We start from the raw sequence: 14,348 nt of genomic DNA, 5'->3' as shown, positions 1-14,348 counted from the left end.
GGGCAGCAACCCGGAATTTTAAAACCCAGAAGGAATAGCACCATGAGGATATCTCAAAGCTGAGTGGACTGACGAAAACATTCAGTCTCACACTGCAATGTTGGAGGGTCTCTTGGGAAAAACAGGGAATGATGTAGGAGTATCAAAAGAATAGGGAAGGAATATACAGTCGTTGTGCCCAGAAGAATTGCTCAGCACTCAAACATTTCCAGAGATATCATTTGATCAAGATCCGGTAGGATTGAAGCGGGTTTTGACCCTTAAGCTACCAGTTTTGTAATCATAGATACGTTATTTACCTTCAAGCTTTAGTTTAACCATCCATAAAAATGAAAATGTTAGTCCTATATTATGAGAATTGTTGTAAAAATTAAATAAATCATGTAAAACAACATTACATATGTGAAAAACAAGGTTTTAAGAATTGACAATACCAATGAAAATGTTTATGAAACATTCATTCAACTATGACTAGAACTTTGGAAGACCGCTACCTAACCATTTGACAGGAAGAGATTCATATTTGTGCTCACTCCAAAGAAAAATGGCCCAACAAAACTTGAAAATTATCAAACACTATCATTAATGTCCCATGCAAGTAAAACTTTGTTGAGGGTTACAACAGAAAATTACTGCAACAGCAAACTGACAGGGAACTGCTAGAAAATCAAACGATTCAAAAGAGGTTATAGAATGAGGAATATCACCGCTGATGACAGATGGAGTGTGGCTGAACGCAGATAATACCAGAAAGATGTTTACTGCTGTTTTATTATTCGGACATTCAGCTGTGTGGATCATCAGGAACTGTGGGTAACTTTGTAAAGAGTGCTGAATTCTAGACAATTACTTAATATGGCCCTTCTAGCCATAATCCCTCTCATGTATTCTGAGTCTCCAATTTACTAGAGATGTGAAGCAAAGCTCCACCCTTTGTTCCCCTTAGGGGTATATGGTCTGCTGAAAGACCAAAACTACACCTCCATCAAAGCTGTTCCTCTACCTATAAGAGAGCCATCTCAGAAGCAAGAGAGCATGAATCCTGAGGCCGTCATGGAAGAACTATGAACTAAATACATTTGAGCTCTCTGCCTAAAGTGATGGCCGAGACCAGAAGCATTTGAGGCTACAGCATGGAGACCAGGAGCAGAACAAAGGGGCCATGCCAAGACAGAGTAAAGGAGCAGTACTGAGACTGAGGCAGGACAGTGAGCAAGCTTCCATGTGGCTGAGCCGGAGGACCAGAGAGAAACTGGTTGGTTGGCTGAGAAAGGGTCAGAGCAGGGTATAAGAAGGGTGGAGTGTAGGGACGTGTTCAGACCTCCACTGTGTGGCAGTTGGCTTTGGGTAGATGTGGAGATGCATTCTCCTCCCTTTTGTAGCCAGAGGAAATCAGATGTGGCCTTCCAGCCAAGAGGTTTAGACAGAACAAGGGTCTATTGCACTGCTTAGAATCAAGAAAGGTGTGCAGCTGCGTTGTATCCTTTCATCATACTTAATCTGTATGCCAAGCAAATAATCTGAAAGGCTGGGTTATATGAAGAAGAATGCAGCAAGGTTGGAGAAAGGTGTATTACCCACTTGCAATATGCAGATGCACGTACAATATGCTGAAATCTGGGAGAACTTGATGAAAATCAAACTCTGACGTCTTCAGTAGGAATTGCAATTCAGTGTAAGGAAAAACAAAATCCTCACAACTGGACCAATAGACAATATCATGATGAAAAAAGATTGACATTACCAAGGATTTCATTTTATTTGGATCCACAACTAACAGTCATGGAAGCAGCAGTCAGGAAATAAATGTATTGCGCCGAGCAAATCTGCTGCACAAGACCTTGAATGTGTTGAAGAGTAAGGGCGTCACTTTGAGGACTGAGGTAGACCTGACCCCATATGCATGTGAGTGATTGATGCATTTGAATTGTGGTGTTTGTGGAGAATGTAAATATATCAACGACTTCCAGAAGAAAAAGCAAATACGTTTTGGAATAAGTACAGCCAGATTGCTTCTTCGCAGCGAGTATGGCTCGACTTTGTGTCACATAGTTTCTATCCCTGGAAAAAGGACATTATGCTTGGGAAAGTTATAGGCTCAGTGAAAAAGAGTAAGACCCTTGACAAATTGGATTAGCATAGTGGTTGCTGACACGATGACCTCAAACACAACTGTGAAGGTGGCCTAGGGCATGGCAGCGCTTCATTCTGCTGTGCCCACATAAGGTCCTTATGAGTCCCAACCCGTTCAGCAGCTCCTGACAGCCTCTACAGGTCACAGCTTCTAAAACTTAACTCCCCCCCCCCCACCCCGTGGAATCAGATTGTGGGTTTTGCTGAAGCTACCAATTTTGTTAGTCCTAGATAAAGTTATTTACCTTCTTTAAGCCTTAGTTTAACCATATATAAAATGGGGAAAATGTTAGTATCTACATTATGAGATTGTGGTAAAATTAAATAATGTAAAAACTTTAAATATTAAGAGTGTTCAGGAAATAGGCACTGTTACTATTGTTGTTGCTCTTAAGCTGTCATACTTGTGTCCTTAATCTGACATTATCTTGCTGGTAGTGGATTCCATCATTATCATATGTGCTTATATTTGCTACTTCGGGATTTTCAGTCATAAAAAGATGTTACTTTTGATCTTGTAGTATTCTCATGGTTTGGTTATTCAGCATATGTTATGTTGTGAATGTATTATATGCCAGACAGTATGTAATATTGTCTAGGGATATAGGGATGCACAAGAAAAGCCTATTTCCAGGATTCAGGGAGCTATGTTCTGATGAGGATGGACATTAAATCATGTGATCCCACGTACAACTCTAAGAACTGCAGCCAAAGAGCTTTTACAGAAACAAAACTTCTTCCTCTGTTCTTTTTGTTTAGACAACTTAATTACAAACATAGGTGACGCCAAAATTCTGTTTGGTCTATTTTCCAGGGACGACATTAAGCTTTCAGGGAGTCTTCTATTCAATCATTTTTTCATGTGCATTTTGAATAGCACTTTAATAACATGTTATTAACAGTGCATAGGGGAGAGGAAGAAGCAGAGACAGAAATTCAGCTAGTCAGCCAGCCAAAATTCACTCCCCCTCTTTGAAAAGTGTGTTCTTGCTTTCCCTCACTCCTGAGATCATGGCTCTTAACATTTATGTGCAGACAGTACTTCAGTATCATCAGACTCAATTATCCATAATATCAATTGCATGTGACCTTTCTGAAATAGCAAGGCCACTCAGGAAGATCCCTTTAGTGATTTTTATGAGTAGGATTATGTGTACCATATTAATTAGGAAACCTTCCCACCTTTTAACATCTGGCATTTCTAGTAGGTGTAATGACTGAGTTTGAATGAGCATTTAGAGATTGTTCTATAATACATACTGATTTTACTTTGATGTGGTGTACCTTGGATCCCCTAGCAGCATTTAAAATGGCTCCCATGATTCTATGATCTGATTGGATCCCTTATTGCTTTGCTACCCCCTTAGCTCCTGGTACCCTGGGTCTTTGCCCATTCTTCACATGCCTCAGCCATACTTCTGCCTTCGACTCTATATTGTTTGCATCTCTGCCTAAAGTATTATTTTTTACCATTCAAGGAAGAAGTATTCGGGGTTTCAGGCACTGGAAAAGACACTTTTCTTTGGTCATGTTCTCTCTCTCGATGTATATGAGGGTGCATCAAAAAGTTCGTGCAGAAATGGAACTAAATTATAATGGAACTTCCTCATGAGCCTTTTGAAGCTTCTTTGGAAATACTACTTCACGTACAGAATTACAAGCCTTAAGTTAATATATTTCCATTTCCCACCTCCTATTCTGCTTGTCATACAGCTTTCTTCTGTCTATGTTATAAACTCTATACAATGTTAATTATTTTTTGCTTTCAACTATCAGGTACTTTCATAGCAACTGAAAAACACTATAGCTTTTCGGTACTTACTCATATGTTCATCATTGTCTGTGTAAATCCACACTTTATATGGTATTACTCTCTTTTTGCTTGAAGAGTTGCCTGTAGCTTTTCTGATGTGTAGGTCTCATGATGAATCCGCCCATCCAGAAACTTTTGTTTTTTTCTTTCATTGAAACAAATACATTTCTCAGCTGAGTGTAGAGTTCTTTGATTGACCATTTGTCTGTTTCTCCGTCCAGTATTTTGAAGATGGTGCTTTGTTCTCTTCTTGCTGACATAATTTGACGAGCTGTCTTTTGTCTTCCATATCTTTGTTCTGTAATGTAACACACGCTTTTGTGTCTGCCTGTTTTTTAAGTTTTTGTTTTCAACTATCACTGACTTTTACAGCTATTGCGATTATGATGTTCACTCCTCTATTTCTGTGGTTTTGTTAGATTTACAAGCTTATTATTTCATCAAATTTGGAACATTTTTAGCAATTCTTGAGATACTTTTCTGTTAATAACCCTCTCTTATCCTGAGACTTTCATTGCACATGCATTTTGTGGCCTTACGTTGTCCCACAGCCACTTGTGTTCAGCCTTCCCTCTTTCTGCACTTAAACTTGGAACATTTCTAATGCACACCTTCACACTGTTCTTCGGCAGTGTCTTTTCCCTTTTCAGTCCATCCAGTGCAATTTCAACTTACCTGGTATGTTTTCCATCTCTCCTAGTTCAACTTGGAGTTTTAAAGTATCTTAGATTTTCTCTTCATGAAGATCACATTTTCTTTTATAATTTGAGACAAAGGAATTGTTTTTACCTAAACCCAAACCAAACTCACTGCCATTGAGTCAATTCCAACCCATAGTGACCCTGTAGGGCAGAGGAATTGTTTATACTAGCTGATTTAAAATTGCATCACTCCCTGCCTGCAGAAGAATTCACTTCAGAGGGCAGCACTAAAGCTGCAGCTCGGGGAGAGGGACATATTTGATCAGAGCACACGGGAGCAAACGAAGGGGGAGGAAGAGAGAGTGGAACACATCCTGGACGATATTCCTGCTCAGAGCATCCAATCCACAGAGAGGACCATAGGGCCGGCCCCACTACAAAACACGACTTCCCTCGCTGACCCATAGTGCTACTGGGGACAACACCGGAGACGTAGTGTGGGAATTGCGCCAGATATGACCCCACCACACTGAGGTGAAACACTAAGGGTGTGCAACAGAACAGCAAGGGGCACAGAGCAAGGAAGTCTCAAGGGAATACCAAAAATAGACTTTGGGGCCACACCGTGGCACCCTATCAGACTAGAACAGAAAACACCCCTAAAGATCAACAAACCGACCTTGAACTATGTACAGGCTTTTATTTAATTGTTGGTTTTCTTTTCTTGCTTTGTTTTGCTCTGTCTTGCTTGTTTTGCGCATATTATTGTCTGCATATCTATCTAAATAAGATAGGCGGGATAAACAATCCAGAGAACACATGAGGACTGACAGTTCCTGGGGGATATGTGATAGAAGAAAGCTGGAAAAAGAAAGTGGGTGTTAACAAACCCAGGGACAAGGGAACAAGTGGTCTAAAATCGATGGAGAGGAGGGTGGCGTAGGAGGCCTAACAGGACTTGATCAAGGGCAATGTAACAGAGAAATTACTAAAACCCAAATGAAGGCTGAACATGATAGTGGGACAAAAGCAAAGTAAAAGGAAATAGAGGAAAGAACTGGGAGGCAAAGGGCATTTACAGAGGTCTAAATACAGACATGTACATATGTAAATATATATATGACGATGGGGAAATAGATCTCTGTGCATATACTTACAGGTTTAATATTAAGATAGCAGGTGGGCGTTGGGCCTCTACTCAAGTACTCCCTCAATGCAAGAACTCTTTTTTCTATTAAACTGGCATTCCATGATTCTCAACTTCCCAACACGATTGCTGAAGACAAAGCGGGCGCATAAGCAAATGTGGTGAAGAAAGCTGATGGTGCCCGACTATCAAAAAATATAGCATCTGGAGTCTTAAAGGCTTGAAGGTAAACGAGCGGCCATCTAGCTCAGAAACATGGAAGAAGCATACAAGCCTGTGTGATTACAAGGTATCAATAGAATCAGGTATCAAGCATCAAAGAACAAAAAAATCATATTGTGAATGAGGGGGAGTGCAGAATAGGGACCCAAAGCATATCTGTAGGCAACTGTACATCCCCTTACAGAAGGGTCACAGGGAGGAGATGAGCCAGTCAGGGTGCAGTATAGCACTGATGAAACATACATCTTTCCTCTAGTTCTTAAATGCTTCCTCCCCCCACCCCTTCTGTCATGATCCCAATTACAATACCTTACAAATCTGGCTAGACCAGAGCATGTACACTGGTACAGATAAGAGCTGGAAACACAGGGAATCCAGGACAGATAAACTCCTCAGGACCATTAATGAGAGTAATGATACCAGGGGGGGTAAGGAGAAGGTAGGGGAGGAAGGGGAAGCCCGTCACAGTGATCTACATATAATCCCCTCCCTAGGGGATGGATAGCAGAAAGGTACATGAAGGGAGACATTGGACAGTGTAAGACATGACAAAATAATTTGTAAATTATCAAGGGTTCATGAGGCAAGGAGAGGAGAGGGAGATGGAAAAAATGAGGTGATACCAAGGGCTCAGGTAAAAAGAAACTTTTGAGAATGATGATGGCAACAAATGTACAAATATGCTTGGCGCAATGGATGCATGTATGGTTTGGGATAAGAGTTGTATGAGCCCCCAATAAAATGATTAAAAAAATAAAATTGCATCACTTCTGCCACTGAATTTTCATATGGTGTCTTGGGTTCACATATTTTGTATGCTTGATATTTCCCCCCCCCCCCTGATGTTAGATATTCTGAAAGTTAGTTCTGCATGCTCGATGATAATGTGTTCCTTAGAGTGTTTGCCTTGGCTCTGTCAGTCATTTAATTTACATCGGAGTTTTTGCAGGTTGGTTTTTAGTCTTCCTAGGATGAGTAAGAGCATCCTTTAACCTAATGTTAATTTGGAACATCTGTCATGGTGTAGTAGGCTTCTGAGAATCGACCTGATGTATTATGAGGGCTTCCCACGCTGACTAGTAGGAGCACCATCTCTGGTTAGACTGGTATTTTCTTCGTGAATTGCTTTGTTCACTGCTTACTGTAGTTCTCCTAGTTTCAGTTATTTCCTCTCACACAGTGTTGACCTTCGAAATATACTGGAGGAATTCCATGATCATTTGTAGGGCAATGAATCGTTTAATCTTGACCTAGCCATAATCTCTACTGCACCAAACAGCTTTTCCCTCATGGGTCTGGGCAGCACAAGGGGAGGCTGATACTACTAGGATTCTGTTAGGAGTTCTCATGAACAGGATTCATTTTGATTGTCATCTTACTGCATATAAAACGAACCCTCAGAAGCAGGAGGGGGAATTTCGCTACCAGCATGAGGCAAGAGTGGAGTGCCTCATCTGGCCCTTGATGGAGCACAGTGAACGTCTTTGTTCCAAGAGGACAGCTGTCACACCAGACAAGTGGCAGAGGAGCGGCAGCAGAACCAGGAGACAGCGTGATGGTCGTTCCAACCCACAGAGCACGGAAAGCCACGTGCTTTGGGGAAGGAAGCTCGCTTGTGGAGTAGGGTGCTTCCTGGCGCTTTATTAGGGGAACTGGGCCCATTGACTCACAGGACTGGAGCTTGAGCTGAATGTCTGAGTTGAGGCTTATAGTAGTGTGTCCTTTGGGCATCCATTAGCAACCCTGAATGGACTGTGTAATAAGTCCTAGTTGAATAACTTTGTCTTGAATATTTCTACCTGCAATGTAACCTGTTAAACTCCAAAATAAACCCACTAGTTTTGAGCAATGTCTGATTTTTATGTTGCCGTTGCAGTGAATTATTGAACCTAGAGGAAAAGTAGAAAGCGTTGTGTGAGAGCGAGCATCATTTCATTTTTCCATGAAGTTTTTGTAGTACCTTTGAACCTTTCTGCAGATCTCTGCAACTTTTGCTCTGGGAAGCTGTTCTTCAGGATGCTGGCCTGAAAATTCTAGCTACATTGGCCTCTTTGAATTCCAGTCTGTTGCTTCAACTCAGTGCCACAGACCATTGGGCACAGTTTGCATTCCTCTCCCCCTCCCATGACCTGGAGCCTGGCTCTAGGCTGTAAAGCAGCATAGCCATCATCATATGGCCCACCTTATTTGGTTCCCTTCTCTCAAGGACCACAGTCATCCCCTGCTGTCTTCCACTGTGAAAGCACTTCGTTTATAGATTTTTATCTAGCTTTTAGTTATTTAAAGTGGGAAGATATAGCTGTTCTTGTTATTTCTCCTAGCTACAACTTATTATGCTTACAAAAATAGTTATTCGGGAGAACTGCCTTTTTAATTTACCTTTTTATTAATGTTAATTTGATTGCAATGTGTTAGAAGATCCCTGGTCATTACCCTCAGTGTTGCTGCCCACCAAATGGCCTGCAGTCCAAACTCCCCAGGCGCTGTAAGGAAGAAAGCTGGGGCAGTTTGCTTTCGTGACGAGTCTTTGTCTTGGAAGCCATAGAGGATTGCTATGAATCAGAATAGACTCAACAGCAACTAGTTTTAGTTTTAAATGTTCAAGTGAAGACTGACTTAATAGGAAGATGCACTAGAAGATAACTGCAAATATGGAAGTGCCAGGTGGTAAAAGATTGCAATGGTAAAAGGTGCTAATGGTGGGAATGTAGATGAGGGAGCATATCTGAAAAATACTCTTTTTTTTTGCCGCCGAAATAGACAGGAGCTGAGAAGTGGCTGGTGTGTTCTGTGAAAAGGGGAAAGAAGTGAAAAATGATTGTTGAATGATAAGATTCATGGAATAGTGGTCCGTTTCAAAGATGGAAGATAAGATGGCTAAATCCTTTTGGCTTTTTTGTATTACAGGAGATGGTAACAGAAATGTATTCTGGCCCCTGTGTAGCAATGGAGATTCAACAACATAATTCTCCAAAGACATTTCGAGAATTCTGTGGCCCTGCTGATCCTGTAAGTTATTGGTTGAAATAGTAATCAAGTTTATCTTTTTCATTTGCTCAAGATTTTAAAAAAATTGTTTTAAAATGTTAGAAGGGAATTTTTTCATCTAACATGATAAAAATTAATACAACAAACAATTCTCAAACTCATTGTTATCAAGTTGACTCCACCTCATAGCAACCTTATAGATAAAAATGTTATTCAAAGTTATGCATAATTTTTTATGCAATAGCTAAAGAAAAAGTAAATTAAAAAAAGAAAAAGTAAACTGCATTAGTCAAGGGATAGTATAGAATGGCCATAAGCATTTGCTGTGATGGTTTCATTTGTTGATTACTTCTGCTACGTTGTCTGGACACATAAATTTTGCAGGCTCTGTTACAGAAATTATTCAAGGCACTATCCTTGACATAGGAAGCCAGAAATAATTTCTCAATATAAAGAATATTATATCAGATATATAGGCAAATACGAGTAGTGATTTTTTTGTGAAACTTGGTTTGCTCTAGTGTACTTTTTAGTTTGCTTAGTTTTTCTTTCTAAGAGCATTTGGCATGGGGGAAGTTGAAAAGCAAAAGTACCATTAGAATACATCTGAAAAGACTTCTTGTGTTAAGCTGGACAGGATTGTGGGAAGTACTACTAATCGGAAACATTAATTATAATTTGAATGTATCCTTTCCTTTATTTCACCATCACTCGTAAATAGTTTATTGGAGATGAACAGCCAGTTCAATTTAATTTAGCTCATACATTTACTGAATCCTTTTAGATGTAAGATATTACGTCTTACATATTGTGTCTTACAGTGCCTCTTTAGAATTCATTTGTACGAGTCTGCTGCTAGACTGAGCCCAGCAGAGCAGAGCATTACACCTGATGTCTGTGATCCCAGAGTACACAAACCTTTTTAGACACTTGAAGAACAACTTGCAACCAAAGACCAAAATACTCGTGGTGCCGCTAACTAGTGCAACACTATAACCTAGAGTTAATTGAAGGAGCCCTGATGACTGTGAACTGCCAGGCACCACTGGAAACCACCGGTTGCTCTCAAGAGAAAGGCGAGGCTTTCTCTGCCTGTACAGAGTGACAGTTTCATAAACCCACGGGGCAGTTCTGCCCTGTCCCATCGGCTCCCTGCAAGTGGGGCTGGACTTGATGGCCGTGAGTTTGGTCTAGGAGTTTGCTTTCGGGTTAGCTGGAAAACTTGGTAGAGGAAGAGAGATATAAACTTATTGGAGAGGAATTGGCACAAAGAATGAAAACCCCTTTTAAATCATGCAAAGGCAACAAATTGCCAATTGACGGTGGTATGCAGCAAGGATATTGGTTGACTGTGCTGCCCTTGCTGTTGTTAGGTGCTTGTAGGCCTTTTCACAGTCGCAGTGGCTCCATGTGGCAGAGTACAACTATCCCGTTTGGTTTTGTTGGCTGTAATCTTTCCAGAAGCTTATCACCAGCCCTTCCATGGAGTTGCTGGCTGAGTTCAAAGCGACTACGTTTTAGCGACTGGTTAGCGCCTGAGCAATGAACTGTTTGTGCTCCTTGAGCCTGTACTAACAGTTGTGAATATAAAGAGAAGCCTTAGGGAATGGAGACAAAGACCTAGGTGGTAACTTCCATGTACTGTGGCAGTGGCATTGTTAGGTGTTTGTACATGGTCCTGTGCTAATGCAGAATTAAGTTCCTTGGAGGCACCTCCCCAACCTGGGATGGGCAACAGGAGTCAGGGCAGGCTTGTCTAAGGACATGACATCTGGACTGAGTGGTGAGCAGTGAGTCAAAGCATACTGAAGACGGAAATTATATGATCACTTATGTGTGCAGGAAGCAGTATCACTCCAGGGCCTCAGCAAGCTCCTTACTATTGCCAACGCTGAAGTACAGGGCAGTAAATGACAGGTGAAGATCAACTGGTGAGGAGGCGGGAGGCCGGTAATAAGTATGGTGTAATCAAGGAAGCAAAGTCCTGGACATGAAAGTTTATTGACTCCTTTTCTTTCTACATAGTTACTCAATAAGCATTTACTGAGTGCATATATTAAAGCACAATTTAGAAACTTGAATTGCATATGGAATCACCCTGTTTTTCCTGTGGTTTGTGAAATCCTTTGAACATTATGGAAAGGCACACGAGACGGATGCTAAAATTTGGTACCAATTTAACAAAAAATATGCTAATAATAGGTGTTAAATTTGGGTGGTGAGATTATGGTAATATTTCCGTTTTATTTTCTTATATTTTACCAGCTTTCTTTAAAATACAGCAATGAAGTTTATAGTAAAAGTAGTTTTTTTTATTATGAAACAGAGTTAATGAACTTTGAAGTGAGATGTGGGTTTATTGGAACGGATTCTCCCTTTCAGCCACAGAGCCCTGCCCTATTTCTCAGCGCAGATGTAGATGTCATCACATAGGGCCATTTGCTTTTCATCCAAAAAAAGAGAGAGAAGGGGAGTAGTGGGGGAACGGACTAGGATCGTGTATAATACCCTCTCCTCTAGGGAGGGCGAACAACAGAAACATGGGTGAAGGGAGACAGCGGATGGTGTAAGATATGAAAATAATAATAATTTGTAATTTATCAAGGGTTCACAAGAGTGGGGAGGGAGGGAAAAAAGATAATGATGATGGCAACATATGTACAAATATGCTTGATACAAATGATGTATGGATTGTTATAAGAGGTGTAAGAGCCCCAATAAAATGATTTATTAAAAAACAAAAAATAAAAAGCAAACTGACTGCCATTTCATTGAGCCCAACTCATAGTGACTCAACTCTGTAGGACAGGGTAGAACTGCCCCTGTGAGTTTCTGAGATTGTAACTTATTACAGGAGTAGAAAGCCCCACCTTTCTGCGGAGGAGTGGCTAGTGTGTTTGAACTGCTGACTTTGTGTTTACCAGTCCAACATATAACCCAGTAGGCCACCGGGACCCTCCTGCCTTGCATAGGTGCTTTCAAATCATTAGCTTTTAAAGTCAGACCACCACTTATAAACCTTTGCTCGGGAGAAGAAAATGTCTGTCTGGTCCCAGGCCTCTTTTGGGGCATGCGATTCTTCTCCTTTCTTCCCCCCTTCTCCCCATGCCCTCCGGGGTGTGCTTGTTTCCTACCTGCCATCACTGCGCTGGATTCATATTAATGATCAAGCAAATCCCGTCCTAATCTTTGGTGAGCTCTGGTGTCGCTATCGCAGGGAGGAAAATTGCTAATTAAAAAGGGATTGTACTGTAAGCTGCCAGGTGTGCCAGTTTATTAATATATTATATTATTTTAAGTACTTCAGAGATTTACTTCTTCTCTGCCCGTCATTCCCATATCTAATGGGAGATCCTGGGGTTACAATACTTCTGGAGATCATTAGTGTCTGGGACAGGACCAGGTACATAATAATCATGCAATTAATATTCATTGAATTAGTTAATAGTCTGGCTATATTTTTATGTATACATAACATCTGATGTACTCGTTGTTTAAAGGTATTTATTTTCCAGAATTGGTCCTATGTATTTCTGTATTCTTTTCTCATGCATAAACTACCTTTTAATGTGAGTCAAAAGAAGGTTCTATTACAGGCTGTATTTCTGTCTGTTACTCAGTGATATTGGACAGTGCATTCGATGTTGAGCTGGTCACGGCTCATGGTGAGCCCATATGTATCAGGGACGTACTTTGCTCCTTAGTGTTCTCAAAGGCTTTGGTCTTTCAGAAGTAGATTACCAGGCCTTTCTTCTGAGGTCCTTCTTGGTAGATGTGAACTACCAATCTTTGGGTTAATAATCAAGCACTTACCTATTTGTGACAACCAAGGCTGTCTTATTCGACGGGGGATTTTCTAAACTCTGTCAGTACATCTGTGCACCAAAAGTTAATTATCTCTAATGGGAAGCCCCATGTCCCTCCTCTGACTTCTGTGACAATCATTCTGTCCTTGCTCTTCTGTCTTTCTGACTCGGCTCTTTCGGTCCCTTTCTGTGCTTTAAATGAGTTTTCTAAGGATATCCTCCTCTTGTAACTCCAGAGCCCATTAGAGGGTCTTCTCTGGGTGCGAACATTGACACGAATATAGCAGCATACCAAAACCCAAACCCAGTGCCCCAAGTTGATTCCAACTCACAGTGACTCCGTATAGAGTTTCTGTTCCTTTACAAGAACAAACAACTTCATCGTTTTTCTGAGGGGTGGCTGATGAGTTTGAACTGACAACCTCTGGTTAGAAGCCCAATACCTAACCCACAGTTCCACCAGAGCGCCCTAATAATAGCATATTACCTTCTAATTATCTGCCAGTGACTCTGCAAGGCATGCCTCCAGCTCAGACCTTTCTGCTGGGCTGCCTGTGCCTCTGAGACTCGGTGTTTCCTGCACATCTCAGCCTCCTCTCATGTGCTCTTAGCTTAATAAATTCCTTGTCTGGACTCTGCAGTATCCATTGACAGGCTTCTTTCTGTCACTCAGACCTCTGTTTGTGTCCTAAGTCCTGTAACTGTACCCTTCCTTTGTACCTCAGTCTCTGTCTCTCTTCAGTCCCATTACCTAACGTATTACTTATCCTTGCTGTTACTATTTTCTCCTGACTTTTCTCTGGTTTGTAATGTCTACCTTCTTCGTGTACATTTCCAAGATTCATAATGCAGTGTGCTTTTTGAAAAGCAGAGGTTTGAACGTCTGCCATGGCTCCCAGGCTCACCCATAGTCTGTAGCTTCTCTAGGCAGGCAGGCAGGCAAAGCCCTCCACGAGGTACCTCCTGCTCTCTCTAGCCTTGTTTCTTTATCTGTAAAACTTTGGGTTCCTTTTCTTCATCTGGGCGAAGGTTTATACAGTTAGGATACATCACGTGAACACGTTCTCCATATGCCGGGGTTGGTGGTTACATTCTTCGGGTTGCGCCACCCTCCTTGCCCACCTTTGCACATATTCTGCATTTGTTTTTCCAGACCTGCTGCTCCCCGCCCAGCCTCTCAGGTGCCATTGTCACTTTGATCTCACATAGATCATAACTTTTAGAAAGTGCAACGCTCAAAGCAGGCAGACTTTGGTATAAAAAATGCACTGTTGGTTGGTTGAAAGAAGACTACAGTTTTGCAGGCTAATCCAGCTTCAGTGGCTTGAGGAGACCTGCAGCCAGTGAGAATTTTAAGTTCTGTTCCATGTCTTCACCCCTTTTGATTCTTACATAGACTGTTCAAACCAGGACTGTGGCCAGGCATCACCGTCCACTTCCTCTCACCGTACTTCTTGTGTTTCGTGTGGCATCGCTGTCTTTTCCCCACATTCGCCCTCTCTCCTCTGTTAGCATCAAGCTGTTTGTTCTTACTGAGTAATCCACACTGCTTCACCTTCTCTGCTTTTCTTCCTTCCCCACTCCTCTTTGTATAACGG

General features: G+C 41.4%; 1 protein-coding gene across 1 annotated transcript in view; it reads left to right on the top strand.

Moving 5' to 3' along the window:
- Positions 1-14,348, top strand: part of NME7 (NME/NM23 family member 7) — a 297,332-nt gene that overhangs the window by 126,967 nt on the left and 156,017 nt on the right. The window contains exon 10 of the mRNA XM_075564565.1: positions 8,864-8,965. Within this exon, the coding sequence (XP_075420680.1) occupies positions 8,864-8,965 (102 nt within the window). The remainder of the gene's footprint in view (positions 1-8,863; positions 8,966-14,348) is intronic.

The sequence above is a fragment of the Tenrec ecaudatus genome, chromosome 1 (assembly GCF_050624435.1).
Source record: "Tenrec ecaudatus isolate mTenEca1 chromosome 1, mTenEca1.hap1, whole genome shotgun sequence".
Taxonomy (NCBI): Eukaryota; Metazoa; Chordata; class Mammalia; order Afrosoricida; family Tenrecidae; genus Tenrec; species Tenrec ecaudatus.
The sequence above is the reverse complement of the archived record's forward strand: the minus strand, read 5'-3'. Positions and strand labels throughout refer to the sequence as shown.